The sequence below is a fragment of the Ostrinia nubilalis genome, chromosome 9 (assembly GCF_963855985.1).
Source record: "Ostrinia nubilalis chromosome 9, ilOstNubi1.1, whole genome shotgun sequence".
Taxonomy (NCBI): domain Eukaryota; kingdom Metazoa; phylum Arthropoda; class Insecta; order Lepidoptera; family Crambidae; genus Ostrinia; species Ostrinia nubilalis.
In genome coordinates this window covers 9,798,179-9,816,812 of record NC_087096.1, presented here as the reverse complement: position 1 = coordinate 9,816,812, position 18,634 = coordinate 9,798,179, and the positions used below count along the sequence as shown (strand labels likewise).

The 18,634-nt window shown below is 38.9% G+C and overlaps 1 protein-coding gene and 1 long non-coding RNA gene across 2 annotated transcripts in view; one reads left to right on the top strand and one right to left on the bottom strand.

Moving 5' to 3' along the window:
* Positions 1-18,634, bottom strand: part of LOC135074614 (uncharacterized) — a 224,819-nt gene that overhangs the window by 5,081 nt on the left and 201,104 nt on the right. The window lies entirely within an intron of this gene.
* The window catches only part of LOC135074613 (sodium-independent sulfate anion transporter-like), a 64,092-nt gene that overhangs the window by 20,919 nt on the left and 24,539 nt on the right, over positions 1-18,634 (top strand). The window contains exons 2-7 of the mRNA XM_063968970.1: positions 11,548-11,758; positions 12,227-12,422; positions 16,292-16,431; positions 17,102-17,182; positions 17,377-17,540; positions 18,224-18,378. Of these exons, the coding sequence (XP_063825040.1) occupies positions 11,558-11,758; positions 12,227-12,422; positions 16,292-16,431; positions 17,102-17,182; positions 17,377-17,540; positions 18,224-18,378 (937 nt within the window). The 5' untranslated portion in view covers positions 11,548-11,557. The remainder of the gene's footprint in view (positions 1-11,547; positions 11,759-12,226; positions 12,423-16,291; positions 16,432-17,101; positions 17,183-17,376; positions 17,541-18,223; positions 18,379-18,634) is intronic.

Below are 18,634 nucleotides of genomic sequence, written 5' to 3'. Positions count from 1 at the left end.
AGTCGGTGACACAGCCTCAGCCGGGTCATCGTCATCACTCAGCGCGAGATCCGCCCGAAGTATGTCCTCAGGCGTGTCTTGCGTGGAGTCTCCTGAAGAGCCGGTGAAAGTTGGTGACACGGCTGCAGCCGGGTCATCGTCATCACTCAGCGCGAGATCTGCCCGAAGTATCTCCTCAGGCGTATCTTGTGTACCCTCGGAGTCAGCATGGGATGCCGAAGGGCCAGCCTCAACATCGTCATCATCACCCTCATAGCCTGTAGATGTAAAATAAATTATGACTTACAAAGCAGTCTCACAACATGTGCCTATTCATTCATTCCTCACACATACAAGGCCCTCTTTCAGTAATACACACAAGCTTAGCTATTTCGTCAACTGCACTAACGCTTCATACTTCCAAAGAATTCCATACACACGTGTCACTCATTCTCATACTCCTATCTGTACGTACAGACCCCATAATAACCACAAAGACTGCAAGGCAGTCTACGTACTGAAAAGTACGTCTGCAAGGCCGAAGCCCCTACGCACTGAAAAGTACGTCTGCAAGGCCGAAGCCCCTACGCACTAAAAAGTACGTCTGCAAGGCCGAAGCCCCTACGCACTAAAAAGTACGTCTGCAAGGCCGAAGCCCCTACGCACTGAAAAGTACGTCTGCAAGGCCGAAGCCCCTACGCACTAAAAAGTACGTCTGCAAGGCCGAAGCCCCAACGCACTAAAAAGTACGTCTGCAAGGCAGCATCTCTGATGCATGCCCCATGGCACTGGCTGATGAACCCTCTCAGCCCGGTGCGCAAAGCGTGATCATTCGGCTCACACACGCTCACACTCGGCCATACAAAGCAAGCTGAAACATAGGAGTGTTAGACAGTCTCACAACTTACTTTCGAAAAGGCAGCGCAACTCTCAGGGCACCACTCTCCTTTCCAAGGCACCATATATTGGGCCGCTGCTTGGGTGGTCTTGCCACGCGCGCCGCTTTAAAGCTTTAACTCGTATCGCCCGCTTGGTAAGACCTTGACCACGCGGTAAGGGCCTCGCATGCCCGAGTCAAGCTTTCCAACTGATTGGGAGTATTTAATTACAAAGACCTGATCGTCCAGTCTGAATACTCTTGGAGGGTTCCGATGACGATTAACACGAGAGTCCTGCTGATCTTTGTTTTTCTTAAGCAGGTCCTTGGCTCGGCTCCTACTGATCTCCCTCATTGCCTGAAGATTGGGGCTGTTGTTTTCAACAGCAACATCACGGATCAGCGCACGAATGACAGGAGTGGTAGTATCAGTTCCGATTAACAAAAACAATGCTGAAACTTGAGTGGTTTTCTGTTTAGTTATGTTAAGAACTAACTGAATTTTTCGCAAAGCCTCGGACCAGGCTGAGTCTTTGTTATAACTTTCAACACGAATCAGGTTGAGGACGGTCCGTACATAACGCTCAGCTTGACCATTTGCATGGTGCATCTCTGGCGTTATGTAGTGGATGTCACATCCTAATTCGGATATCCAGTTAGTAAAGCTAGACGCTTCAAACATACGCCCTCGGTCACAAACTAACAATTTCGGTGTACCAAACAATGAGATTGCATCATTTAGGACGCGTTTCAGTTCATTTGTATCTTGTCGATACATTGGGAAAAGCATACAAAACTTTGTGAATGCGTCAACTAGTATTAGGACAAACTTGTAGCCATTCGATTCCGGCAACGGCCCTAGCGCATCAACATGAACAGTATTGAAGGGGACATCTGACTTTTCCCACGAAGTAATGGGTTGATGAGGAGCTCGTGGGACTCGTTTCTTTGAAATGCAGATAAGACAATGTGAGGTATACTTTTGAACAAAGGGCCTAAGGCCCGGAAACCAAGTGTTTCAGTATGAGATCCAAAGTCTTGTCGGCTCCAATATGTTCATGTTCATCATGAAAAATGCGTAACAAGCTCAGGCGATGTCCTTTAGGGACGAAACATAATAAGCGCGACTCCTCACCTACAGGTGAATAACGGTAGTACAAAAGATCGTTTTGACACACATATCGGCGTGAGTCAAGGAGCCCATCTCTAAGCTTTTGAATTAAATCCTGGGTCTCATTGTCGGCGTTTTGGGCCATTTGTGCCCAATTTAAAGGTCGATCAATATGATTGACTTGCATCGCTGGTGGATTTCTGCTCAAATAATCTGCATGGCCCATCATGGAGCCTTTTCTATATTCAATGGTGAAGTTAAAATCTTGCAGATAAATCCACCAGCGAGCAACCCGCGGAAGCAGATCCTTCTTACGCTCGGTGGCTTTCAGGGCATTGCAGTCGGTTACGATTTTGAAAGTTACGCCTATCAGATAATGCCGAAAATGCTGCAATGCTCTGACAACCGCCAACGTCTCGAGCTCGTACGAGTGGTATCTGCTTTCTGCGCCTTGGGTAACTTTGCTAAAATAAGCTACCACGCGTTTGTTACCATCAGAGTGTACCTGCATTAGTACAGCCCCATATCCAGCACTACTTGCGTCTGTGTGCAGCTCGACCGGTAAGTTAGGATCAAAAATTGCAAGTATTGGCTCACTCGTCAACTGCGTTATAAGATATTGGCGGACTTCCTCCTGCTCAGGTCCCCAAGTGAATTTGACGTCTTTTTTCGTAAGACGTGAGATACTTGCAGTTTTTGTCGCATAGTCTTTGATGTAGCGCCGAAAATACCCAGCCAGACCCAAAAATTGACGCACTTGTTTAACATTCGTCGGAGTAGGTGCATTTACTAGCGCTTCAATTTTTCGGGGGCTCGGCCTAACCTGACCATGGCTAATGACGCGACCTAGGTACTCTACTTCGCTACTCAGAAAGGAACACTTTTGAAGATTGATCGAAAATCCAGCATCGGTAAGGGTAGTTAACACTTCCCGCAACAAAGCTATGCCGTCACTAACTGTCATGCTTGGAATGAGTACATCATCAATGTATACTAAGACGTGCCCTGATTCGATCAACTTTCGAAGCGTGTTGTTGATAATTCGTTGGTAAACTGTTGGTGAATTACATAGTCCGAATGGCATTTTGACGTACTCATAATGTGACTCCGGAGTAACAAACCCAGTCTTGTGTATTGAGTCTTCATCTATTGGTATCTGATGAAAACCTGACGCCATGTCCAGGCTGGTGAAGAATTTCGAGCATCCAAGGCGGTCAATGTGATCCTCGATCAATGGAAGTGGATATCTGTCCTTTATAGTAATGCGATTGAGTGCTCGAAAGTCCACACACATCCTGTCCGTGCCATCCCTCCCTTTAACCAGAATGATTGGGCTTGCATACTCGGAGTCAGATTCCCTGATCATGTTCCTATCCAATAAATCCCTCACAATATCGCGAACCTTAAGTTTCTCCTGATATGACAAACGGTAGGGGTGACAGGCTACTGGAACCTCACTCGTTAAGTCCATTTTCATTTTGCCTGCCTTTACCGTAGTAGTAGCCGTGCCAGTTACCAAAAACGAAGAGAAATCGTTTATTACGGTCATCAAAGTATCCAGTTCCTCGCCTTGAAGAGGCGTGCCGACCCTATTAGGCTCTTTGATATTAACAGAGTTAACGTTTAAGATCGTATTGGATGAATGCGTCAAGCACCGCTGATCTTTCGTCCTCACAAAAGTTACACCATCCCTATTTAGGACGTCGGTTCCGATAATGATTGGCGTATTCATGCAAGAGGCAGGCACCACCACAAAATCTATATCCAGAGCGATATTGCTGAACTCAACTGTGAGTGTGACATATTCGTGAGCAATAATCTCATTATCACTTATTCCCTTAAGAACGCAGTGAATTTGTTTCTTTGAACAAGAAAAGTGTTTAAGAACCGCCGAAGATATTAACGAAACGTTCAAAGCCCCGCTATCTATCAAAACGTCTACCGGTATACACTGTATCACTGCTGTACATACGTCATTATTTTTAGTTGACTTAGAAAGTTCTTTGCATAAGTTGACTTTGCGTTGATTATTATTTTGGCCTTCAGATCGAGCTTTGGCGAAACAATCACTCTCCCTATGTCCTAGCTTCTTGCAGAAACTACACGTTATTTTTGGCTGAGTTTCAGGAATCTTACGCTTTTTAGGGCAGTTTGAGTTTATATGTCCAGTCTGGCCGCAGTTAAAACATTTATTTTCACTACGGTTGGTATTTCGTTTTCTAAAAACATTATGAGAAGGTCGATTGTCTTTGCTACAGCCAGGCTTGACATAAATAGCTAAAAACGAGACTAAGTTTTCTGTCGTGAGGTTGGCGTTCGCAGCCGCAGCCCTCACTTGCGCATCGTTAATACCGCGTATCACTATTTGAACCATAAGTTCCTCACTAATACCTTTAACTATGCGCAGGCGCAATAGTGATCGTCGTGCGTATTCAGCGTAAGTAGAAAACTTGTCAGAAGAAGTATTCATGACATCGAAAAGTGTTTGAGCGTAGTCTATTTTGGGAGGACAAAGCGACTTAAATTCTTTCACAAAATTAGACCAAGAGCGATCACTATTAGCCCATTCGTTTAGCCATAATTTGGCATCCCCTTTTAAACAATTAGCAACGCGCGACAGACACTCTGAATCTTCCCAGTGGTTAGCTAACCTAGCTCGCTCCACCTTATCGCACCACACCTCAAAATCATTAACGGCAGGATCAAAATTTGACACATAGTAATTTTGTGATTTTACTCGATTTATTGCAATAAGTGCGTCTGCCAGGGCTTGTGTGGCACTGGCTGACGAAGTGTCGTTATTATGTTGAGGTGTGCTGGCATGAGCAATTGGAAACTGGGTTTGAGACATGCTCGCGTTACTCTCCTCGATCTCATTCAATCGCGCAATTATCGAACCTAACGCCAGTTTCACCGAGTTATCGGGGGTACGCGATCGAGATCTAACATGACGGGACGCAGGACGACGCGACCGCGAGCGGTGTTTATGTCTATGGCCTCGGCGCGATTTGCTACGAGTGCGCCTGGCCTTACGACGCGACGTTTCACTGGAGTCCGATCTCTCACGCGAACGGGATGATCGTGGCATTATAACAAAAACAAATTAGTGGCTGTTCAAATTCCGCATAATTGACAAAGAAATCAAATGTACTTGTGGGCACAGGCCTATCCCACTTCTGATTTTAGGATCCAGAAGCGGGTAGCATTAAAAAAACAACAAATAACAAACTAAAATAACATTTACTCAAAATAATGATTTTACAAAGAAATTGGAATCAAATCAAACAGCCACTAATTTACACAAAAATAATCACCACCAAAAATAATGAAAAGATACGACTTACTGCAAATCGGGCCGATCACCAATCCAACAACCTCACCGCTCGGAGTCGCTCGGGCAAATGAGTGTCCCATGCGCCGAGTGCCTCTTTTATAGGCGTTGGCTGTGATACCACTCGATTTGAAATAAATCGTAACGGACTATCCTAATAATATCTATTACGCTGTCCGCCTGTCTCAATGGGAAAGGAAAAATATCCACGGGCGAAGATAATTCATTTATTATTTGGAACAAATCCGTAAAGTGGGAAGTTGGGATAAATCCGTAAGAGTTTTATTAATTCAGCGGGATTACCTCATTGGAAGAATATAAGCGGGAAAGAAAAATATTATTTTGGTATTCAACTATTAATTATGATTTCACCTCGAAAATATTTTTTTCATTATTTTTGGCAGTGATTTGAGCCCTTATAAGTCAGTGGGAATATAGTTCCCACCATATTTTATACCTTATTCGGTTGTCTTAAAGTCCAGAAACAATGAAAAATATGATTATTTTATGACTGGTAAAGTTCTAATCTAAATTCTGTTATATGAAGTATATTTTTATATCTTCTCTTCCACCTTCGGCCTGATCATCACTTACCATCAGGTGAGATACAGGCCAAGAGCTTCCTAGTTGTGGATAAAAAAAATACAGGTAGCTTTTTTTATTGAATCCTACACGTGACGTCACAAACTTTTCGAGGTTCTTCCACAATACCACATCATTGTCCAACTATCAAGGCTGGGAGACAGCTACTTATAAACAACAGATGGATTACTCGGCTAACATAGTTACGGAAAAAGGGACATTATTTTCTTTGTTCTTAGATCTCCTTAGTGACAATGTTCGAAAAAGTTCTACTTTCCCTATGGTTTCAATTTCTCTTTGGTCTATAGTTGCTCCAGTGGTGTGTTACACAATCTTGATTGTTTGCTTGCATAATTCACTCGATTCTTGTTAGAATTAATAACAAAAGCTGCCAAATCGATGAACGTATTGAGTCGTTACAAACGTTTGAGTTCCATCCGCATCAGCGTCCGACGTTGACGGATCGCGAGACGGATTGATAGACGAATTACTTGGCTAACATGATTTATAGCCGTCGCTGGAAGGTAGTGATGTCAGTTGAATCTATAGATAAACTTGATCCGTCGATAGTTTATCGATACTACTGGATAACTCCCCTAAAAGAGTAGGAAGAGCGGATTTTCTTACAGTACAGTACATACTGAGCACAAGGCATCAGAAGTGAATAATACAGACCAATTTTCTTTTAGATTCTTATATTCGTGCTTATTATTTACACTTACGTCACCGAAGAAAAAAAGATTAGTTGCTAGTTTATTTATTCGACTGTTCATAATAATTAAGTACCTACTACTGTAATATAAAAAAAGCTAAAAACGTTGAAAAAATAACACCTTTGCCATAATAAAGTGTGTAGAATTATAAATCTTGTTAAATTAATAAGTAATAAATACTGATTAAAAACGAATATCACTGTTCAGTTGCCGATTACAGCAGCATTTAGTTCCAGTTCTAGACAATACAAATAAAAACTAAACAAAGTATGCGAGCCGAACAAAAAATTGCATGAATGTGCTAAACTACAATCTCATGTTTGCCTTGAGGCGTTATTTTCTGAACAACGCAGCTTTATTGATTTTATCATTATCATTTTTTTTATGATTTTGACTTTTCATATGCCTGCCTATGAATGCGATAAAAACATAATATTTAGAATTATTTTAAATATTATGATAAAAATATACTAAACTCTGTCCTCTGTAATCTCAATATTATGATTTCCTATAATAATGTAGGTACCTAGGTAATTTCAATACAAAATTTTCGACGCATTTTTAAGAAATTTCAATCGATATCCTTTACTACATCGATATTTTCAATCGATAGATGGACATCACTGAAAAAGGGGCTGGTGGACACGAGCTACCCACTAAGGCTCAGCAGATAGTTGAATCTGATGACGTGTCTCCCCGGGGAATGCTCAAGTGGAGGTCGGAAAAGATATTTCCATGCATTTGCAAATAATCTTGTGGAGCATATGACTTTTATTGGTTTCGACAATATTTCTACAAGTAAGCACAAAAATGGTTGAACTTTTTGAACATCATAGTTACATACTCGCACCTACTTAGTGTGGAGGACCCTTTGAGGCTTGAACTTTGATAAAATCGGCAAGATTGTTTTTCTTTTGTTTTGATCGTAACGAAGGGTACCTATTGTTAAAGACAGGCAACTAAGACCTGATGGCGGATTTACTTGGCTAATTTCAGCGCAGTGTAAAAGCTCCTTGATGTTTTAAAAATTCGAATTTCTATAAACGGTACTTATACCTATGTTAAAGTTCGACCTCAGTTCGACCGACCATAAATACTTTAGTAGCAAATAATTTAATCTAATTTGCACTACTTGTTCAACATGATCTGATCTGGATACTGATTCGAAAGCGGTTGAACGGGTCGCGCATTTGGCATAATTGCAAATTACATAACTGTCAACACCATAAACATAGCGTAACTTTTAACGCGGCGTGTTCCCACGGTTATCTATCTCGGTCTCCGATAAAAGTAAGTAAGAGCTAGATTTATTAGAAAGCTAAACGGTTGTCATTGGGTATTTTACCCTTGAAGTATCTGCTAAAATGTTTCAAAAACTCTTACATATTGTTTTTTTATTGTAATTATTTCAATCCTTAACCAGTGCCAAAGATGTAATGATAATTACTTTATTGTTTTAACATTGAATTCCAAATTTTGACATAGGTCGAACATGCGAATAGAAATTAGCTGTGTTGAAGACGCATCACATAACATTGACACCAATTTTTATATCCTTTGTGAGGTTAGCCGTTAACTTGGAAATATAAATAATCTATTTGGATGCAAAAAATATTATTTTTTTGAAACCCGACTCATATCTATGTCTGTTTCAGTATAGACGCAATCTCAGTCTGACTATATCATAATATTTTAAACTATTATGTGCAACCGAGCCGAAACGTCGGGAGGGTAAATATTTTATTTACCGTTAAAATAGATATTGTTGCAATAAATCCCGTGAAGTGATAATTTGACTATATCATATCATTAGCGTGGCTAAATCAAATATCAAGAATAATTCCAACCTCATCTTATAGCAGACCGTAATTAGAAGAGCCTAAGTTCGATTCCAGCATTATGACGCTTAGTTAAAACCACATTGTGTATTTATCCCCCCCGTTTGCTTATAATACACTACAGGCTTGAGTCAACCTGATTGCATGAAAAGAACTACGATTCCATACTGGGCACATTAAGCCCTTGGTCTGATTAAGTCGTAAATCTGACAGGAGGGTTGAACCCTTACGGAAGAAGTAGGCATAGGAAATATCCACATAAGATGGTCCACAGAGAAATCTGTATACTGCGTTGTAATCGTATAAGTGCCCCATCAGGAAATGGCATTTCAAGGCAAACTTCAGATATTAAGTCGTCTAGCACGTGTCATTTTCTTGAAAAACTAGCTTATTTGTATTGAGTAAAACTGCGATCATACGAGTATCATTCGGCTTGGTTAAGATTTCTTTAATTAAACCCCGGTCTTGTAGATAAAGTAATTAGTAAAGGTTACTCATTCACTCTCTGAACACGCAATCTCGAAAATACGAGTAACTTAACCTATTGAGCCGAAATTTGAATATGAAGCTTTATGCGACAGGGCCGTAACAAATGTATTTATGTATGAAATATTCAAAAGGCTATCGTATGAAGTATGAACTGCAATATTCGCATACAAAAAACGGTCTACCTCAAACGTCAATACAGGGTGTAAGGCTGGTTTTACAGTCACGGTAATCGTGGACCAAAGTCAATATTTTAGGAATGGAACTGCTTTAAAGTGTGTTTTAAGCTTAACACTGTGTCATATTATAATGTGTTTTAATAGATGCTATTTTCCAATATAAACGTACCTATAGCAGTCTGAGGTGCTGAACTATCGACTGCACTTCTTCACCGTGCTAGAGTGAAGTGTTTGTTATTATGTTTCATCGAAGATTCGTCGTGCTTTTTTTAAGATACATTTGATTATCTTATTCATTTCCGTAAATATTGCATACATTGAAATGCAACGACTCTTTTAAAATTACTGGTTGAGTAGGATTTGGAACACAGAGGTTATATCATATAATTTCTGCTTTGTTACATCCAAAAAATATTTTCCTATTGTAACATAGTAAATAAAAATCCGCTATGTGACATGCATGCATTTAAAACCATACAATTTGACCGTTACCTATGGTTTACGCTAAAGCAACTGTTAGGTAATTTGAAAACTTGTGGACTTAACTATCTAGCGGAATAAATTGTCTGAAGGCCAATCATGGATGAAGATGATATAGCAAATGACAAATTGCCAGTGGAAGCAGTTGTCACGCACGACTAGAAATACACACAAATGTAGAAACCTTAGTGTGAAACACAGGTGGTGTTTCAACAAAACACTGAAAGATCCCAAGGTTAGAAAATTAACAATTCGAAACAATTTATAGATTACCAATATTGTTAATTATATCGATGCAAACGATACAACTAACAGCATCCAAGCTGTACAAACACAAACAAGAGGATAATGGAAATCCTCAACCCAATTTTGGCAAATAATTGGTTAGACCCACCTGATTTAGGCAACAAAGCCCTCCCCCCGACATTGTTCACCAAGGTTTTATTAGACCGATGTAACATCTCATCGCAAATTAACACAACCGACCACAATATTATCTGGAACATGACCAACACCCCTGTCCCAGTCTCCCCACACCCTAATGGGTAATTTTCCCCCCCAATAGTTATCTTGTAAGAGGTGAATTGACAGTAATTGATTTGTTCCCCCCATCCCTAAGCCGAAACACTGACCGCGCAATTGTGTTACCACCAAATTTTCATTTTCACGCACGTTCTCATAAATCTAATAATATCTTCGACGGCACATCAAGCTAAAAACATGTAACTCGTGTAGTTATAGTAAATGCTTTTTTCAACAAAAAATATCCTTTTTTGAGACTTACCGGCCATTTTTGAGACTTATTAATGTTGAACTTTGGTCTTTGGTTTGGAACTGAACAGAGATTGTTCTTTGTGTCCTTGATCAGTATTGAATAAAGACATGCCAATTTAAGCCGGTCCAGTGTGGTAGACAACGATCTAAAATTACATCGGCAGCGGAGTATTTTCATTTATTTACACAAAAGCTTATAGAGGACTTTAATATTTGTAATTTGGAACAATAAAACAAAGAGACATCGATTATTGTGACCCTTTCCTCTGCGCTCCGCCTCGGCCTTTGTTTTTCGCCGGTCGTATTTAGCACTGGGCGTTTATTAGGAAATTGGAAGTACGCGACACAAAGGGTCTTAAATTAAATCTGCTGTCTAAATGTTCTCCTGAAATTACTTGGTTAGTGGATTTGGTGATTAACTTTTTTATCTATCTAGTTTATAGTTTTTCTTAGTTTAAGAGTACTGATTTGTTTACCAAACCTATAAGTATTAGTATGTATAAGTAAGTAATGTATTCGTGTTGTTAAGTGTTGACAAACAAAGAAAGAAACGTAACAACACATCTTTATGTGACTATGTTAAGCAGTTAGTATTTTCATAAGAATATTGTTTAGTAATCCAATTTGGTATAATAATAGGTAGGCTAGACAGTTATGAAAATTAACTAAGAAACTTGATTCAAACCGGCTACCTATTTCATTTCTTTCAGAACAAAAGTTCGCTTACAAGTCTCATAACACAGAAAATAGGAAATGAACAATGTTAAGAAGTTTTGTCCCGCAATTTATTATTATATCATGCCCGTACAACTTGTGTGTTGTTTCTTTTTGTCTACTTTTGTATTGTTTATCGGGAACAAGGAATTTCAAAGGTTTCCTGTGACGTGTACTGTTAATATCTTTATTTTTGTCAAGAGCAATCCCATTCAGAACTAGAACAATGTATATCGGGGACAATGAGTTCGCAGTGGAACTATCGATATGATAGTTTCAATTTTGTAAAATCAAAGTGTTTCTTTGCAGATATTTGTTTTTCTCTTTGTATTGATACTCGTACAGTTTTGTTTACTCTTGGAAAAGTTCCTTAGTATTTACGGCTGAGTTGCAACATCTTCATCAACTTTATCTTTAACAAACGTCAACAATCTGTCAATCCTGCAGTTCAGCCTGATTAATGGTATTTTCTTTTGTCTGCAGGTCCAACATAATGTCTTCCCCGTCGAAGCAACGTCTGAAAAGGCAGACATGGTGCAAAAGACTGATGTACAAACGAGTCCCGATAGCGAGCTGGCTTCCACTGTACAACTCCGAGAAGGGAGTGGCGGATTTCATAGCTGGAGTCACAGTCGGTCTGACAGTCATTCCACAAGCGTTAGCTTATGCAACACTGGCTGGCTTGGACCCTCAGGTAATAACTATAGCTGGAAACATTGAATTTTCAGATAGATCCAGTTTATCCTGTAACCTATTATTGGTATGTACCGTTTGAAAGAGCTCGTAAAGCACTTTCAAGATCAGTAACCAGTTTTTCGATATCATGTATAGCTTAGGAATAATCGAGTGAGATCACTTTTCGTTTCCACCCTGTATAGTGGTTTGTAAACGTAACAACTATCATAGTATCGGACTACTTACGGAATAGGGGCTAACCCATATCTAAACAGGGGTCAACGAAACCTTCGTGAAATCGTATTATTTTCAGACAATTAGGGAGTCATACCAGGTATATATATTTGGTATTTAGAAGCACACGAGTCGATCTATTATAATGAAACTACACAAACTACTAGTACTTAAGCGTCGATAGCTACTTGCCTACGGACCGTACAAAGCAGGCATGCAGCTGAAAACCTTAATTTTATCTTTTTTTTTCTAGGATGGCCTGTACTCTTCCTTCATGGGATGCTTCATCTACACAATATTCGGGTCATGCAAGGACATCACTCTAGGCCCCACAGCCCTGATGGCGCTTATGACGTACCAACAGATCCAGAATAGAAACGCAGACTATGCTGTACTCCTGTGTTTCTTGACTGGCGTAGTGCAGTTTATTATGGGCATATTACATTTAGGTATGTTTCACTCCATTTTAATTAACTTAAAAAAAAATTACACTAGTTTATTACAACCCGATCAAGCTAACTGCGCACCTCGCTGGAATGCGACTCTCCCTCCCACTTAACCGCACTGCTCCCCGCGTTCGCCCCGTCCCTACCAGAGCGTCGATGTGACGTCACGGCCGTCAGGTGCGCAGTTAACCCGACCGGGTTGTAGCTCATGGGAGTTTTAGTCTGTCACGTAAAGACTGTAGGTACCTATCGCTTTGTTCAAAATCCCGGTTATATGTTTTTCCCTGGGTTTCAAACTTTCCTAGATACATTTTAATCTAAATCGATTTAGAAGTGTGAGCGAGAAAATGTCACAGTAGAACAGACAGGTTTACGCTACGTATTTATAATTAATATGGATATTGAATAAGTATGGATTTTGTACTAGAGTTAACAAAGAACCTTTAGTTTCGCGAAATCTCTACCTTCGTTTCACTTGACAATAGGGTTTCTGCTCGAGCTTTCTCGAACTCGAGAAAACTCGAGAAATTTGGCTTCATTCGAGACGAGAAAAAAATTACCGGAGCTCGAGAATTCTCGAGTTTCGATTTTGAAGCTTTAATATTCTTGAAAGCCTATTTTCTTAGACAAAAGTAAGTTTTTAATTATTTAATAGGTTAACGTTGCGTTTAGACTGGCCTAGTCTTTCCTTTTTTTAACTAATTTGATTTGCAAGTAATGATCTTAACCGAAACTAATAATGTTCACCTACGAGTATGCTATATTTCATTATGTTTGTATAACTGACTGATTTAAAGACTGATTTTTTTTTGTTAACTATCTGTTAGTTTAGGTACTCGTAAATACGTTTATTCAAGTCGTTATCATTAAGTTTAAAAATTTATTTAAAAGTTTTTTTGTTTGTAAATGTAGGTTTATTATCGTAATTTTTCAATTAATTTGGACTTGTGTTCTTTGGAAAACAAGTGATTCAATTGGAGCTCCAGATATTTATGGTTATTAATCCTTAAAGTACACGCGACTTTATGACTTTTGTTCCTTTAGTTAATTACTAAGTTATAATTATCCTACTAATATTATAAATGCGAAAGTTTGTGTGGATGTCTGGATGTTTGTTACTCTTTCACGCAAAAACTACTGAACGAATTTTGTTGAAACTTTACAGTACTATTGATTATAACCCAGACACATTATAACATTAATAAAAACCCGTGTTTTTATTACATTTCAACCGATTTCAACAGTTTTAACTAAAAGACTCGAGACCCGAGAAAACTCGAGACTTTGGCCTCGAGAATTCCCGAAACTCGAGAAAAAAAATAAGTCGAGAAATCAGAAACCCTACTTGACAAGCTGTATTACGATAGAGTCACCCAAAACAGCCGCCCTATCGGTACTTATTTTTGATAATTTCCAAGTTTGCTTTGTTGGTCCGCACAGTCCTTGTGAGTTTATGAACGTGACCTAGTCATACCATTATCTTTCACTCCTAAAATAACTCAATAATAAAAAAACAGCTTAGCAGAGTTACTCTCGTGTTGCGAGGGCTCCGTACATTTTTGATCTTATCACGTATAATACATGCATTCCTGTTTATAACTTGGTAAAAATAAGTTAATACAAAACCAAACTACCGCTACCCCTCTACTTGTCGAACAATTCCTGTAGGCCTAAAATGCGCGCCGTGATAACTTTTATCGACGTCAAAATGTATGGGCAAAATCGATAAAATGGCGTGATAACCGCTTTTCGCGGCGCGCATCTTAGGCCTACTGAAAAGGCAATCTTTGGCATTATAGTCAGGTGCGGTTTTTTGAACGTGTACGGAACCTAAAACCATTGCGATATCGATACTCGTTTTAACTGCTTTTAAAGCTACTAATCGTACGAATATAACACGTTCACGCAAACTGATAGTGACAATATTGCGGTATCGGTAACCATTCCGCGAAACACGTGATATTTTTATCAACCTTCGTTTTTGGGACTGTTAGTCCATATTTCAAAAAAGAGTTAATCTTTCTTTTAGCTTAAAATATGGAATGTATCATCATTATCAATTCATCTGGTCATTTAGTCCACTGCAGGAGCAGAACCCTCTAATTTACCTACACTGACCAGACGGGTTGAAGTTAGGGAAGGCCTAATGTTCCTCTAACGCCTTCAAGCCGTGTGTCGTTTTTATTTAAATCACACGATAATTTTGACCATTTTATTTTTATAAAAGTGAATACATATTTAATTCAATGTGACTGACTGATGATTAGAAATAGGTTTATTTAGACTTTCAAATGAGCTAATTTACACTTTTTAATAACTATTAGCAAACAAAAAAGATAAAATAAAAATCAGAAAAAAACCTTATTTTAAATTAGGCATTTTGTAGGCTTAAAATAGCCGCCTGATTTATAAATAACTATTTTATATCATTAATAGTGGTAACATTTACGGTTACTAACAAAGCAAAGCATTCCCAATGTGTTTTTATTTATGCAGACCAAGGCAGGTATTTGACCGCAGTCGCACCTACCTGATGTTAAGTGAGATGCAATCTAGGATGGTACATATCTGCCCTGTAAGTGCTTATTCACTCTCTTTCTACTTAGTCAAACCTCTTTTACACATACGGAGATTGAGGTCATGGGGATGTATAATAAGTACTGAACTTAAATTATGTCTTAGCATTATCTTTTTCCTAATTGAATCACGGGCAGATAAGGGATGAAGAGATGTGATAACCTTTATAGCAGGCAAACTTTGCACTGACGATAGCACATCAAGCTCCACACATAGGCATCTTATGTAGTTGTAATAGGGGTGATATTGTAACAAAAATGTACGGTTTTATGTGCTGTCGTTGTATCGATGTCGTGAGAGAATTCACGCTAGTTAATCTTCTTATCTTTACTACGCTGCGGTAATTTAACCTTGACCATTTTTGTATTGTTAATTGATAAGTATGGGAGAATTTTGTCGTCATAGCTTAACATAAAGCTGCGTTTTCACCAGAGATGTGCTAGGATTCGTACCGAGGGATATGTTTATAAAGAACCAATAAAATCGCTTCACTTACTTCGCCACAGCTTTGGTGGAAACGCAGCCTTATGGTGTACATTGTGAAACTTTTTTTCACATGTGATAAAAATGCAGTACTTACTGAAGCAAATCCGCTCATGAATAGGGAAAAGTTTTGTTTACATGAATTTAAAGCTGGTTGCTCTACACATTCATTTCTATGGAAAGCCGATTTTAGGGAATTCAAGAGTAATTTTTGTTTACATGGAAAAAGTTGCACATATTAGAATCAAAAATAATATATTCCTATGGTATGATATTTTCAATTTTAGTTCCACTCCAGAATTACCATAACTTGATTTTCTATCTTACGAAAGATTAGGTACTTTAGTATTGCAAAACATACAGTTAAAGTCAGTTGTTCTTAGTCATTTAGTATAATACCGGAAGACGCTAAACGGATTGATTGTTACTAACAGTGGAGGAAACCTATAATTGGACTGGGTTTCTTATTATGAATTGTACTCTTCGCGAAGAATCCATAGTTCCATACTAATAATTATAAATGCGCAAGTAACTGCCTGTCCTCTGTTCTCTTTTCACTCTTAAACCACGATTAATTTAGACGATAGCGTAGAGTTTGAAACCCAGGGCAAACATAGGATAGTTGTTATTCCCGTTCAAAATAAGGGGTCAAGCACCCGATAAAGTCTATCTGTGCTGTGACAGACCAAAATTCACGCGGTCAAAAGCTTGTAAAAAATAAATGCCGTGCCGCTTTTTTGCTCGACTCGGGGGGTACAGCACTGCACTAATAATAAACCAAAAGTTGACTAACATTATATTTTTCCATCCAGGCGTACTGATAGACTTTATATCGGTGCCGGTCACCGTGGGCTTCACATCGGCCACCTCTGTCATCATAGCTGTGTCACAGATCAAAAGCCTTCTAGGCTTGCAGTTTAAGTCGGGAGGATTTTTGGACACTGTAAAGCAGGTGAGTTGAATTGCTTTAACCGAGGAACGCGGGTTCGAACCCCGCTGCCGCTCGATTATCGTGGTGAACCTACTTGTAAAACAAGCATAGGTATTTAGCTTACCACGAGGGGATAAAAGGATTATTAGTAATTTGTTAAATACAAATTAAGTTTTGACCTTCTTTAATTCGCGTCACAAAATAGCGGATCTATTCACCAATGAAGCTTCACACTTTTCGAGTCTTTCCAACACCAAAATCAACTCTCATACCAAGATGATAGCTGACTACAGCAACAGATAGCCCTAATTGGAAATCGCTTTAGAAAACATGACAATATAAATAAAGGTGTTCGTTCGTTCGTTTCAGCCAAATGACGGCCACTGCTGGACAAAGGCCTCCCCAGGAATTTCCATAACGACCGGTCCTCTGCTGTTCGTATCCAGGCTTTTCCTGCGACCTTCAATAGATCGTCGGTCCACCTAGTGGACGAGCTATGTGCCCCGCCCGCTGCCACTTGATTTTAGCAATTCTGTGCGCTATATTGGTCACTTTGGTTTTCCTGCGGATCTCTTCATTTCTGATTCTATCACGCAGAGAAACTCCCAGCAAAGCCCATAATATTTTATGTATTTATTTCTAATAAAAAGAGTGACATACCTGCATTTTAACATTCAGCACCCGATTTCAGGTGGTAATAAATCTACCAAACGCGCGGTTGGCTGACAGTGCACTAGGAATATCGTGCATTGTAATTCTTTTATTAATGCGTGTAAGTATTATTTCGTAACTTTTTTTGTTTAAATCACGATTACTAGCGCAAATGATATAGTTAGACCCGGTATCCTCAAATGTCGATAATGAAATATGATTGGTTTATTCAAACAGAAATCTCTTCTCTCCGCTTTGGTGGAAACCGGGCCTTACTTACTATGTAACCTCAACTTAAAAGTTATTTTGTTCCAGAAATTGAAAGATCTAAACCTTCCCTCCGGCCGCAAAGGGTTAAAAAAGACCCTTTGGTTGCTTTCAACGTCAAGAAACGCCATAGTAGTGGTCCTATGCTCAGTGGCAGCCTTTGTGATGGAACAGAATTCTGGGTCTTCGTTCAAACTAACTGGAACTGTAAGGTAAATTGAACCATATCATAATAACTTTAAAGTTTAGTTTAATTCCGTTTATTTTTACGTGACATACTGTAAGTTAGCCTATTGCAACGCTAGATAAACTATCGTGTACAATGCCATTATAACAGTGACCTTGAATATAATTAATGGAGTTTTTGCTGTGATATTACTTTGCATTCTCGACGGTGCGTATAAATGTATAGGTGACAGACTTGTAACATCACAAAAAACTGTTCATTACTTTCATATCTATACTTGCAAGAGATTGATCTTTTATTTGTTTGTAGATAATAATGCATAAAAATGTAATTAATGAGATAGATATTTTTAAATTTCATATTTGCGTTGCAAAATATTAGTCGACGAAGAAAGTATAAAGATTCGTTATCTCTAAATGAAAACAAATTCAAAATTGGAAATTTTTAATTACCTACACACTGGCACATTTTAACGGAACAGAAAAAAGTATGAATATTAACATAATCATAGATTAGATAGAACTGGCTGGTTAAAAGTTAGCCAAGCGGCATTTCTTTATTCATTTGTTTTAGTTTCCCCGCCAATAGTTTTGTTGACTGAATGAAGCTGTTGTATTTTTTTTTTCTTTAATGTAAAACTTGACATGCCATCATCCTTTCATGTGAGCAAATAAACAAAATCAAATGACCTTATTCCCTTTGTCATAGGGAAGGTCTTCCGTCATGGTCGGTCCCGCCTTTCGAGACGTCATTTGGAGGCAGGAACGTCACGTTCATAGAGATGTGCTCAGACCTCGGCTCCTCGATAGTTTTGGTCCCTGTCATCGGTGTGCTGGGAAATGTAGCTATTGCTAAAGCTTTTGGTAAGTTATTAGTTATTTTAATTAGTATTTGTGTAAAATCTATGGCTCTACGTTCTACATCTTTAACCGCTAAAAGACGTCGTAAGACTCCACACTTACGCTGCTAGCGTCTTTAGATTGTCGGTCATTCGAAATTTTGAACTGCCCTTCTACGTTTGGCAGATCTTATTTTCATAAAGCTTATCTGGGATGAAATGTAATGTTCTAATGAGAGTAGGTATTATAATGATAAAAGTGAGCAATATCTCTTTTCTCT